The 13,552-nt window shown below is 44.5% G+C and overlaps 1 protein-coding gene across 1 annotated transcript in view; it reads right to left on the minus strand.

Moving 5' to 3' along the window:
- Positions 1 to 13,552, minus strand: part of LOC144685630 (putative phospholipid-transporting ATPase IM) — a 329,489-nt gene that overhangs the window by 106,427 nt on the left and 209,510 nt on the right. The window contains exon 19 of the mRNA XM_078550359.1: positions 12,164 to 12,275. Within this exon, the coding sequence (XP_078406485.1) occupies positions 12,164 to 12,275 (112 nt within the window). The remainder of the gene's footprint in view (positions 1 to 12,163; positions 12,276 to 13,552) is intronic.

Below are 13,552 nucleotides of genomic sequence, written 5' to 3' on the forward strand. Positions count from 1 at the left end.
ATCCACCTTCAGTCTGAGGCAATAGCGTCGGCATGCCAACACACCAAGGTCAACACTTGTAGGATGGCGGTTTCCATGGAGACCTTAGTCCAGGGCATTGGACCTGCACTGCTTCAGGAGCTGCACTCCATTACTGAGGCATTTGCAGGCATTCATCAGTGTCAATGCGAGAGGGCGGGTGGGGCATCTCAAGCTCACTCCAACTGCCCCTTCTACTCAAGGAGTCAGCCAGGGACCCTCGGGCACCCATAAAGAGGAAGGCCAACAGGTGCACACCCCGGGGCCATCCACCCAGGTGACTCTGGGAGTGTCCGGCCCATCCGGATCCCCTCTTCCTGTGACACCAGCAGCTCCAGCTCCATAGGCTGAGGAGGGTGCCACTGCCATACAGCAGGACCCCCGAAAGCAGGCCGGGGCCCTCCAGGTCTCGGCCCTCCAGGGGACGCCGGCCAAGGTCATCACAGAAAACAGGGCATAGCAGTCAGCAGGCCACTTCCACCTCTGCTATGGATGTCCGGGGAGCATCAAGACATAGTCGCAGGGTTAGGAAGGTCAAGCAGATTTCGTTGCACAACATGTACACGGATGTTAATCACTTCTACTTAATGTTGACCATTGTAAGTACACTCTCAAGAATATCTCCTTGTCTATGGCTCCTTGTTCTATCGAGCAGTGTTTGTGTCTGTCGGATGTGAAATCTTGGATCCTGCACAAAACGAAGGCTACTGTCACAGTCCAGGGCCTCTCCCCTGTGCAGAATGTAACCTTTTGAGCACAGTGATTGTCTGGCTTCAGTCATTGTCTATATTAGTGACGCATGCACCTCGATGTGGCTTGCGTTTGCTGCAAGAATCTCGTACCTAAGTGTCAGTGGGTTCCATGATGTTCCCTATGTGCTCTCAGCACCTCTGAGGTGGGGCTGCCCCCTCATCTCGACACCTTTCCTGACAGGTGAAGGTGTGGTGGTGAAGGGAACAGGTGATAAAGATTGCCAAAGGATCGTGTTGTCTTCAAGTCCACGTGGCTGCTGTTTCTCAGCAGCGTCTCGATGATATGAGACTCTTCACAGAGCGTATGTGCGCTGCCCTCAGCCAGACAGGTGTCAGATGTTCCCAGATGCAATGTGAAGATCTCAGGAGTGCCTTCACTGTATCTTGTCATCATCCTCCTGGAATCTTGTGGCAATGAGGGCCTCACAATTACACCTGCTTCATCTGGCCAGTACAATCGCCTCATTGCCTCCACCCTCACCTTCCAGGACCCCATCACCCTTATCCCTTCGACTTCCTTCTCATCGGGGGAGATGTGGAGCTCTTGCATCTCCTCGTCATCTGGGTCCTCCCCACTTTGCATCGCCAGGTTGTGTAGCGCGCAGCAAGCCACTATGATGCCCGACACCTGCATAGGTTAGGCTTGTATCCACTGGAATTTAGAAGAGTAAGAGGCGACTTAATTGAAACCTTTAAGATCCTGAGGAGTCTTGACAGGATGGATGTGGAGAGGATGTTTCCTCTTGTGGGAGAATCTAGAACTAGGGGTCACGATTTAAAATTAAGAGGTCGCTCATTTAAGACAGAGATAAGGAGAAATGTTGCCTCTCAGAGGGTTGAGAGTTTTTGGAACTCTCTTCTTCAAAAGGCGGGGGAAGCAGAGACTTTGGGCAGAATTTTCAATGCCTGCTGGCGGCGGCGTGATAGGTGGCGTGAGTGGACAATATGGTGAGATCGATTTCACGACAGTGGGAAGACAGGTCACGCTCAGCTCGCCGACGGTGGGCCACGTTTCCCGCCATGGGTCATCGGGAACCTCATTGTAATACATCAGCATATCTTTATCAGGCCATCCTGCCAAGCTCTTGCACCCCCGCTGGATCATCCATCTACATCGGTGGGAAAACATGCCAATGTGTTTCACAACAGCAGAGGTGACGTGCACTTGGTGGCCTGCATTTTGGGTGAACTGAAGGCGAGTGCACAGCAATGTTCTGCAGAGCTAGCCAGGGTCGCTTGTTGCTTTGCAGGCTTCAGGGGCACTGGGGGGGTTGGGGTTAAGTGCTGCCCTGCCTGACTGGTGGCAGGGTGGGAATCAGGGGCAAGTGCAGCCCTGCCTCTGAGATGACTTTTGAGGGTGAGGGAGAGTGGGGGGGGCATGTGCAGCCTTGCCATTGAGGTGACTTGTGAGGGAGGGCAAGTGCAGCTCTGCCTCTGAGGTGACTGGTGGCAGGGAGTGATGGGCAAGGGCAGCCCTGCCGTTGAGTACAATGCACAAGCATTTGGGGGGCGGGGCGAGTAGCGGAGGCGGTAGGGTGGGTGAGGGAAGTGGCCACACATTCAGGTAACTAGTAGAAAGTGACCACTCCTCTGCAACTGAAACAGTTCGGGCACAACCACGTTGATATGATTGGAGTCAGGCTTCTAGCTTATCTGCCCACTCAAGCCATGCAGAGGAATCAAAATGCCACCAAGTTCTGCAAAGTAAAACATTGTTTTACCCACCCGCTACTGCACTTTGTGCAAATTTGGAAAAATCTGCCATTTGAATATTTTTTAGGCAGAGCTAGGTAGATCCTTGAGTAACATAGGGGGAAAGGTTATCAGAGGTAGGCAGGAATGTGGGGTTGAGGTTACATTCAGGTCAGCCAAGATCTTATTGAATGCCAGGGCAGGCTCGAGGGGCCAAGTGGCCTACTCCTGCTCCTAATTCGTATGTTCATATGTAGCCTCTGGGGAATGTACTGCAGTGCTCCACCAGATCAGCCCAGGCATTGGAACCTCATTTTCAGGATGCCAGTGGTGTGCTCAGCCAAACTCCTTGTTGCAGTATGAGACTCGCTGTACCTTCTCTCACCAGGCATCTGAGACTGCCCCATGGGCATCATCAGCCATAACCTTTGTGGGTATCCCTTGTCCCTGAGGAGCCAACACTGCATCCTGTGTGGTCCATGGAAGATGTCAGGGATCTGAGACCTGCTGAGAATGTAGAAGTTGTGGATGCTTCTGGGGTATCTTGCACACACCTACATGATCTGTTCGTTATGGTTGCAGACCAGCTGAACTTTGACAGAGTGGAAGCCTTTACGGTTCACATACTGGACTGCTTGTTGCCAAGTAGATTTAAGAGCCGTGTGGGTGCAGTTGATGGCACGCTGCACCTGTGGGAATCTGGAAACCTGAGCAAATCCCAGTGCTCTTGCTTCCTGGCTTACCTGATCCCTGTCAAAATTGACAAAGGTGTGTACCTTGACAAAAAGGGTGCCCGTGACCTTCTGGATACATTTGTGGGCGGAGGCTTGCGAGATCCCGCAAAGGTCCCCAATGAAGTCCTGGAAGGAGCCACTGCCATAGAAATTGAGTGCGGCGGTAGCTTTAACTGCCAATCCCTCTGATTCCCTGTGGTGCCAAATCCTATAGAAGGTGGCATATGTGCTTGATTAGTTCCCTTGACATGTGCATGCGTCGGCAACACTGGTTCTCGCTCATCGGCAGGTAGCACATGCACTGTCTGTAGACCCTGGGTATGGCGATGCGCCTACGAGCGACGGCTCTGTGGGGAACATCCTCTGTGTGCGGAGGAGGCCATGCCGTCCCTTGGTCTTCAAGGTTCTGCTCCTCCCTTTGATGAGCCAGGCGTCTCCTTCAGATTCTTCTCTCCTGCCTATAAGCAATCAGGCAGACAGCGAGATCACCAGACTCCATGTTCCTGATAGTCTCTTCACTGCAGTATCAAACAGAGAGGCACAAGGGTCTGCAACTATCCCCTAAGGACCACTCTTGGTCAAGTCATCGCCTGCGGCTGCCCCTCAAGGTCCCTTAACACATGCCAGAGAGTCCAGGCCACCACATGGATGCCCAGTGTTAAGTGCGCATGATGGCTTACCATGCCCACACCCAACACCAACCCACACACAGTGTGGCAGCAGTTTTGACAACTCAACTGCATCCTGAACTTTCATCTCAGGCATTTTCTTTACCTGGACTCTAAGAGTTCTCAGTTTGATTGTACCATGAGGATGAATTTTCAATGTAAGCTGAAACATAATGCAAGGAACTAGGAATGCACCCCTTTGTCAGTGTTTGGCCACCTTTCCAACAGGATCTTTAAGCTTGTCCAGTCGCGTAACATTTTTGCTGCGCTATAGCACTCATTCGAGTTTGAAGTATGTGCGCGAGGGGTTAATAGTAGAGGAGCAATCATTGGCACTGTGAGGAATTAGTGCTGCTTGAGAGGGCACATTTTCTTGACTAGGCTGACTCCAAGCATGTCAATTGAGCTCAAGCTAAACATTCTCAGCTGCACGCTCATCTTTGACATGTTTTGCCATTAGCCCGGCTATTTTCTTCCGCTCTCTCACCCCGCTTGTGATTGTGCTCAAACTTCAGTCGATGCTGCCATAACCCCACCCCCCGCTTTGCACTGTTGCCCTTTCCCCAAGATTGCCTTCTCCCTCTTCCCCTTTTGTACTGTTGCAGTTGCCCCAGCACCACAAGCCAGTCACAAAGAAGCCACTGCAGAGACTTGCCTGTGCCCCTCCTGAATCCGTGGAGCTGCTGGGATCATCATGAGCGCTGCACAAAGTTGTGTGCACTCAACGCCGTGATCTCCTTGAAGTTGAGGTCACCAGGTTTACGCCTTTTAAAGGTAGTTGTGAAATCATGCTGATGTGAGATTTAAATTTGACGCGGGGGGTGGAGCTGGTGGCATAGTGGCATTGTCATTGGACCAGAACATCCAGCGACCTGAAGACCTGGGTTCAAATCCCACCGCTGCAGATGGTGAAATTTGAATTCAACAAAAAAATATCTGGAATTAAAAGCCTGATGAAGACCACAAAACCATTGACGATTGTCACAAAAACCCATCTGCCGGTCTGGCCTACATATGACTCCAGATTTGCAGCAATGTGGTTGATTCTCAAATATCCTCTGAACATGGTCAATACATGCTGGCTGAGCCAGTGATGCCCACATCCCATGAACGAATATTAAAAAAAATTATCCTGGAATAGAAACATAATCCCTGGCTTCTCATCTCCACTACTAACTTTAATACCTTTCCCCTGCCCCATCCATCCACCTCCAACGACAAGTGCAAGGAACTCATGGACTTTGTCTATTCATTGGGCGGAATTTTGCCCTCGGATGGCGTGCGGGCCCCACCGGTTCGGCAACGGGCGGACAGCCGACCCCCGCCACTGAAACGGGGCCCACCACCATTTTGAGTGGGCGGGCCAATTAAGGCCCGCCAGCGGCCTGCCCGACAGGAAGCACTATGCGCTTTCTGTTCCAGGGTGGGAGGGAATCCCCATCTGTCAAAGTGCGCTCTTTCGCGTGAGAGAGTGCACTGCTCCCTGAGGCAAAGTCCTGTCTCAGGGAGATTCGTGATAGGTAAGTTAAGTCTAAAAATAGATAAACATTGAAATTATTAACATGTCCCCCTCATGTGACAATGTCACACGAGATGGGACATGTTAATAATAAACACAAAATTTATTAAATGTTTAAAAAACGGACATGAAACTTCATCCCGCCAGTGAATGAAGTTTCATGAATAATCAGAAGCCTGCTGGGGCTCCTGGCCTACCTGCCAGCCTTAAGCTTGGATGGGCAGGTCTTTAATTATCTTAATGAGCCTGTCAATGGCCTCAATTGTTCCATGTGACCTGGCGACCACTGACCTTGAAGCAGTACCAACAGAAAGTAAGTTAAGATACAGAAGCCATGTGGCTGGCAGACAGAGAGTTGCAAAGCAAAGGAGAGCTGTGGACAGAAGGCAATCAGCACACAGATGCAAACACAAAGAGAAAATTGGCAGAGACAGAAAAAGGAGCACATAATTCATGTGAGGAGAAGTCAGCAAAGCTCTCTAAACAAGGTCAATTTTCTGTTTTTCAGTAAGGAAAAAAGTAGAATTCCAGAAGCTTTTGGGGAAGTGATTTACAAGCATGTTAAAAGGGACTGAATCCTAAAAAGCGGTGTGGATAGCTCAAGCATGCATAAAGAGCTGAGAGTTTGTATCAGAGGACCACATCATGAACTGGGTATTGATGGTTGGCCGGTTGAAAAGGAACTCTAGAAAGCTGCGCCATCGGAATATGGCTTCCAGGGAATGTTTCTTTGAGGGACAAATCAATTGAGTTAGAAAGACTGTGAGATTGCACATGGTGCCAAATTTGTGTGGGGTGTAATGTGGTGCTTTTGATTGTGTAAGATGTATCTTTAGTGATTCGACTATATAAAGCGAAATTTACTTATTTATTTGAAGTCATCATTTGCCTGTTAATTCATGTTTAATTTGCATTGGTTCTGCATTTGTGTTAAAGTAAAAATTGAGAAAGTGGAATCTTGTTGGTAATTTCTTCAGTTGGGGTCATTTGGTAAATTTTGTTATTGTGGTTTATAGTTTCCCCAAGGGGATCGTAACAGGTTAGAGGTCAGTTGGAGGAACACCAATTACCAACATTTTTTCTCCTGACCAGAAAATCATAAAGCAGCAGACAAAATTATGTCTTGCAGTGACAAGAAGGAAAATCTATTTCAGTTCCTCTATAAAGATTTTGCAAGTCTGCAAGAAAGATCATTGATGACATGGACATTGTTCGGCATGGAAATCAACGTTATGCTCTTCATCAGAATGACAGCAAAACAGATCTGGGTGTGGCACCAATCCCAGCACTGTTTTCCAACCAAGAAGAAGCTAACACACGACTACTGCTTCACAGTGCACTGGCAATCAGTTCCAGTGAGCATGTCATCGTAAATAGTCTAGACATTCATGTCTTTGTACTGTACTTGGCATTCAGCAAGGGCATTGATGCTAAGCTCTACTTTCACACAGGAAAAGGAAACAACACGGGTACAATTGATGTTCATTGCATTTGATCACTTTGGAAGAGATGTATGTGTGGATCTCACTGGGTTTCACTGTTTTTCCAGATGTCATTCAGTGAGGGCTCTGTGTGGAATGGGGAAGGTGAAATCAGTGAATATCCTAATCGCCAACAAAGAGCACTATGCAATGTTTTTAGCAATTCAATGGTAACATTCAATTTTCAGACTTGGGGATGTGCAGTTTTGCTTCAGATACATCTTTTAAACATATTTTCACTGATTGTAGGTAACTTCCAGAAGGGGACTACAGAACTCAAAATCTAGACAAGAAAACAGGCTTCAGCTCATGACCTGCCACAGGTCACAGCTCTTCAAGTAGATATCCAAGTATTTTTTAAGCATGGTGAAAGTTTCTGCCTCTATTATCCTTTCAGGTACTGAGTTCCAGGACCCTGCCACCTTCTGGGTGAAAACATTTTTGCCCATCTCTCCTCTAATCCTTCTACTAATTACTTTCAATATTTAGTCTGGCTTTTGACCCTTCTGCTAAGGAAAATAGGTCATCAATATTTACAAAGGATATATAGAGTATCTGGCATAGAAACAGGCCATTCAGCCCAACCAGTCCTTGCCACCATTTATGCTCCACGAAGCCTCCTCCCATCTTCCCTCATCTAAATCTTACCCTCGTACCCGCCTAATTCCATCTCCCCCATATGCTGTCTAGCTTCCCCTTAAATGCATCTATATCTTTAACCACTTTCTGTGGTAAGGAATTCCCACATTCTCACCACTCTTCGGGTAAGGAAGTTTTTTCTGAAATACCTAGTGAATTTCTTGGTGGCTATCTTATAGTGATAGCCTTTTCTCCACAAGAGGAAACATTCTTTCTGTATCCACTCTAATAAAATCTTTCATAATTTAAATACATCAATTAGGTCATGGCTCAGCCATTTTTCAGGAGAAAACCAATACAGCTTGTCAATCCTTTCCTATGATACCCATGCATTTCTGATATCATCCTTGTTCATTTTCTCTTCACCCTCTCGAATGCCACTATATCCTTTATGATATGGTGACCAGAATGGCCAACAAATTCTAAAGTACGGTCTAGCCATGATTCTATACATGTTTAGCATAACGTCCCTACTTTTCCAATCTATTCTTCTCGAAATAAAGCTGAATGCTTGATTTGCATTTTTTAAATGGCCTTGCTAACCTGTGGCGCAACTTTAGCGAATGGTGTATTTGTGCTTCAATATCCCTTTGTTCCTCTATCCCACCTAGACTTGCACTTCCACTCTATCTCAGCCTCTCATAATTTTATACACCTCAATCAAGTCACCCTTCACCTCTGTTCCAAGGAAACATCATCTGCAGGGTTTGACAAGGTTAATCACATTCTCCTCCTCTAATGCCTCCCCTCCATTGTCCAGCTGTGTGGGACTGCCCTCTCTGTCTCATTCCTCTTTAGCCAATCATAGACAAAAACATCACCTGCAACGGCTTCGATTCTCATGTCTGCACTGTTACCTCTAGTGTTCCCAAAGGATCTATCCTCAGTCCCCTCCTCTACATGCTGCCCCTTGGTGACATCATCCAAAAGCACGAGGTCAGGCTTCACATGTATGCTGATCACATCTACCTCATCATCTCTCTCGAGCCCTCCACTGCTTCTAATTTTACATACTGGTTGTCCAACATCCAGTACTGGATGAGAATTTTTTTGTGTTTTATTCATTAATGGGATGTGGGCGTCATTGGCAAGGTCAGCATTTATTGCTTATCCCAAATAGCCCTTAACTTGCTAGGTCAATTAAGAATTAATCACAACGCTATGGGTTTGTAGTCTTATGTAAACAAGACCAAGTAAGGATAGCAGCCTTCCTTCTTTAAAGGACAATAAAAATGAACTAGATGGATTTTCACAACAATCTGGTCGTTACGAGGCCACTATTACAAATATCTGCTTTTTAATTCCAGGTTTATTTATTAGTTGAATTTAAATCCCTCAGCTGCTGAGGTGGGATTTGAATTAATATCTCCAAATCATTAGTACAGGCCTCTCAATTACTAGTATAGGAACAGAGCCATTATGCTACTGTTGCCTCCAATTAAAGAATTGAAATACTAACCTATTAGACAGAATTTTAACTGCCGAGAGACGATGGGTTTGGATGCAGGTGGGCGGCGGGTGTGGTTAAGTGGCCAGTGTTATGTATCAAAATCTTCTCAGTGCCAAGATTGGGCTGGGATAAATAATCACGTTTCAACTATTCCCCACTGCTGGGTAAGTTTGAATGTCTTTTTCATGACTATCATTTAACTCACCTTCCGGGAGCAGAGAGGGCCAGACCTGTGAGGGACACCTCTACTGAGGCAGTTAATAGAGGGCAAGGCTCGGGGCCTTCACTCACTTTCTGGGCGTGGAGATAGACAAGAAGGGAAAGGAGGTGGAGTTGAGCTGATAATAAGGGATGGGATCAGTGCATTAGCAAGGGAGGATCTCAGATGGGAAGTACAATGTGTGGGATTTGTTTGGGTGGAGTTAAGAGACAGCAAAGGGCAGCAGATATTGGTTGGAGTTGTTTATAGGCCACCAAATATAAATGGTGATGTGGGGCATGATATTAATAGGAGATGAGAAGAGCATGTAGCATGAGCAATACAGTATTCATGGGTGACTTCAATCTGCATATAGACCGGGTAAACCAATTGAGCACTAATGCTGTGGAAGATGGGTTTCTGCAGTGTGTTAGGAGTAGTTTTCTAGAGCAGTATGTTGAGGAGCCAACTAGAGGACAGGCTATTTTAGATCACAGTTATGTAATGAGAAAGGGCAAATTCATAATCTTCTTGTAGAAGAACCTTTAGGGATGAGCGATATGATAGAATTTTACATTATGTTTGAAAGTGAGGTAGTTCACTCTGAAGCAAGAGTGTTAAAGTCAAATAAAGGAAAGTATGAAGGCATGAGGGACAAATTGGCTGAGGTGGATTGGGAAAATACATTAAAAGGTATGACTGTATAGAGGCAATGGATAGTCTTCAAAGAACTATTACATAGCTTACAGCACCCATACATTCTTTCAAGGTGCAAAAACCCTAAAAACGTCAGTCAAGTTGGCTGACAAAGGAAGTTAAGGATTGTATAACATTAAAAGAAAAGGTTTATAAAGTTGCCAGAAGTAGTAGTAAACCTGAGGATTGGGAGGTTTTTAGAATACAACAAAGGAAGACCAAGAAACTGGTAATATGAATACAATCTAGCAAAAACCATAAAAACAGACTGTAAAAGCTTCTATAGGTGTGTAAAAAGGAAGCGTTTGGCTGAGACAAATGTGGGTCCATTACAGGCAGAGTCAGGAGGATTCATAATGGGGAATTGAGAAATGACAGAGAAGCTAAATAATTACTTTGTGTCTGTTTTCACTGAAGAAGTTACAGGAAATCTCCCAGATTTAGGGATCCAAGGAACTAGGGAGAATGAGGGGTTGAAGGAAATTGGTATAAGTAAGAAGGTTGTATTGGAGAAATTAATGGAACTGAAAGTTGATAAGTCCCCAGGACCTGATATTCTGCATCCCAGAGTGTTGAAAGAGGTTGCCATAGAGATAGTGGATGCATTGGTGATCATTTTCCAAACTTGCATGTTCACAATCAATGATTTGGATGTGGGGACCAAAAGTAATATTTCCAAGTTCGCAAATGATACAAAGCTAGACAGGAATATGTGTTGTGAGGAAGATGTAAAGCGGCTACAGGAGGATTTGGAGAGGCTTAGTGAGTGGGTAAGAACATGGCAAATGGAATATAATGTGGAAAAATGTGAGGTTATCTACTTTGATAGAAGGAACAGATGTGCAGAGTATTTCCTAAATGGTAAGAGATTAGAAAGTGTAGATATACAAAGGGACCTGGATGTCCTTCTTCATAAGTCACTGAAAGTAAACATGCAAAATTCTATCTGTTCCGGAATGGTGACTGAAGATTGGAAGGTAGCAAATGCCACCCCACAATTTAAGAAGGGAGGAAGAGAAAACAGAGGACTACAGACCTGTTAGCCTTACATCAGTAGTAGAGAAAATGCTAGAATCTATTATAAAGGATGAGATAAATAGATACTTGGATAATCATGATGTGATTGAGCATAGTCAACATGGATTTGCAAATGGGAAATCATGTTTGATGAACTTGTTGGAGTTTTTTGAGGATGTTACCAACAAAATTGATAAAGGAGAGTCGATGGACTTGGATTTTCAGAAGGCTTTTGAAAAAGGTCCCCACAGGAGGTTGATTAGCAAAATAAAAGCACATGGGATAGGAAGCAATATACTGGCATGGATTAAGGATTGGTCAGAAAACAGAGAATAGGAATAAATGGGTAACTTTCGCGTTCGCAGGCTCCAGCTGTTCACAATGTATATCAATGATTTGGATATGGGGACCAAATGTAACATTTCCAAGTTTGCGGATGATACAAAGCTAGGCAGGAATGTGTTGACTAAGATATAAAGCAGCTACAGGAGGATTTGGACAGACTTACTGAGTGGGTAAGAACATGGCGGATGGAATATAATATGGGAAAATGTGAGGTTATTCACTTTGATAGAAGGAACAGATGTGCAGAGTATTTCCTAAATGGTAAGAGATTAGAAAGTGTAGATGTACAAAGTAACCTTGTCCATAAGACACTGAAGGCTAACATGCAGGTGCAGCAAGCAATTAGGAAGGCTAATGGAATGTTGGCCTTTATTGCAAGAAGATTTGAGTACAAGAATAGTGAAGTCTTGCTTCAATTGTATAGAAGCTTTGTTAGACCGCACCTGGAGTACCATGCGTAGATGTGGGGTAGAGTGGGTAAAAGGCATTGAAGTGTTCGATCAGACACGATTGTATTGAATGGTGGAGCAGGCTTGACGGGTTGAATGGCCTTCTCCTATGTTCCTAACAGGTCCATAATAAGTTAAACTGACTTTATCCTCTCTTTACATAAACGTTCATTCAATTGTTTTGGATAGGTATGTATCTTCAGAGCAAGTGACAAAGGGACAAATAGTCTGTCAAAACTTTTGACCTACATTTACCACTTTTTATTTGGTTCTATTTGTTAGAGTAATCAATGTCAAGAACATTGGCCACATAATCATAGATAGATCATTATATTGGAATATTGAAAAATATCCTGATGATAAACCTTACTAGCAAAACTAGATAAAGAAGAATACACAATACCATCATCCAAAAAATGTGAAAATCACCAGAAATCAAAATACTTTCCAAATATAATCCTAGCCATTTTTATCTAAGAGTAACAAATCATAAAATTTGTTTACCTTGTTTGTCACCTGTAAGGACCCATATCTTGATGTTTGCTTTTGACAGTGTTTGAATTGTCTGTGGAACACCATCTTGGAGTTTATCTTCAACTGCTGTAGCTCCTAACAACTACAAAAAGGAAAACTATGATTAAAAAAGGGGAAATAAGCTTTCCTAAATCCTTCTCATGTAACTTTTATTTTTTTCTTTCATCTTTTACTTTTGTTACACCAAGGTATATTTTTGTTACACAAGGGTATCAATGGTTATGAAACTAAGGCGGGGAGAAGAATTAAGATACAGACCAGAAATGATCTAACTGACTGGTGGAACAGACTCAAGAAGGTAAATGGCATATTCCTGTTCCCAGGTCTCCATGTTGCTCTAAACCTACATCCCCTCTTAATTTTATATTTGTTTTCTTGTCTCTGTCTGCTGTGGCCTCGCCTTTTGCCTATGAAATAATTTTGTTTGTAACCTTCTAAAATATAACAAAGGCACAAAAAGACAAAGGCACAAAAATTACTCCTATAAAAGCAAATATGGGAATTACAAGCAACATAAATTTAAAACATTACTGGAAGAATATAGTAGGTGCACCAGTATTTGAAAAAAACAAAGCTAATGTTTTGGGTTAAAACCCTTTATCAGGCTTCTCTGTATCCAAAATACAATTTTATCCCTTCCCTTTTCAGATGCTGGTGGATATATTTAGTCCTTACAGTGTTATGATCCTTGACCACACTCCCAAGTTTTTGGTATGATAGTAGACAAGATTTGAGATTCAAGACACTTGCTAAGGGAATAAAGCCACAGGATTCCATGGGTTTTGAACAAACAAAATAAACTTTACCAAACAAGGTAAGAAAGATAAAACAATTTCCAGTATCTATCGTATACCCTAATATTCAGGGTTAATATGGGGTACAGGTGACGTAACAGGCAATCTGTGGTCAAACACACCACACTGCACAATAAATAAATAGAGGATGCGACCAAGACAGGTTCCATGGATTTCTCAACAACCTACCCAGGCATCAGTGTGAGTCAACTAAACTTGTTAAAACTAAGTCTCTCTCATGAGGAAATCCAGTCTTCCCCTTCGAAGATCCCGTCTTGGAATTCTGTACAAAAGTTGCTCCAACTCGGATGACTTCAACTATGGCTCACCACACATGGTTTCAATCTCATCTATCGAGACTCTGCTCCCTTGGATTCCCGAATCGGCACTCCAGCGCCAACTCACAAGCACAACTTCAGTTCTTTGGCCATGCTGAGTAGGATACTACTGCTCCATAGGGGTCCCTTTGCCCCAAGGGCCCACAGCACAGTATCACCAGCCTTCTGCCTTTTTCCTCTGAACCCTCTTTGATGGGCAGGACTTCTCCCGAGCCCTCACCATTTAA

This window comes from Cetorhinus maximus, chromosome 1 (genome assembly GCF_964194155.1).
Source record: "Cetorhinus maximus chromosome 1, sCetMax3.hap1.1, whole genome shotgun sequence".
Taxonomy (NCBI): domain Eukaryota; kingdom Metazoa; phylum Chordata; class Chondrichthyes; order Lamniformes; family Cetorhinidae; genus Cetorhinus; species Cetorhinus maximus.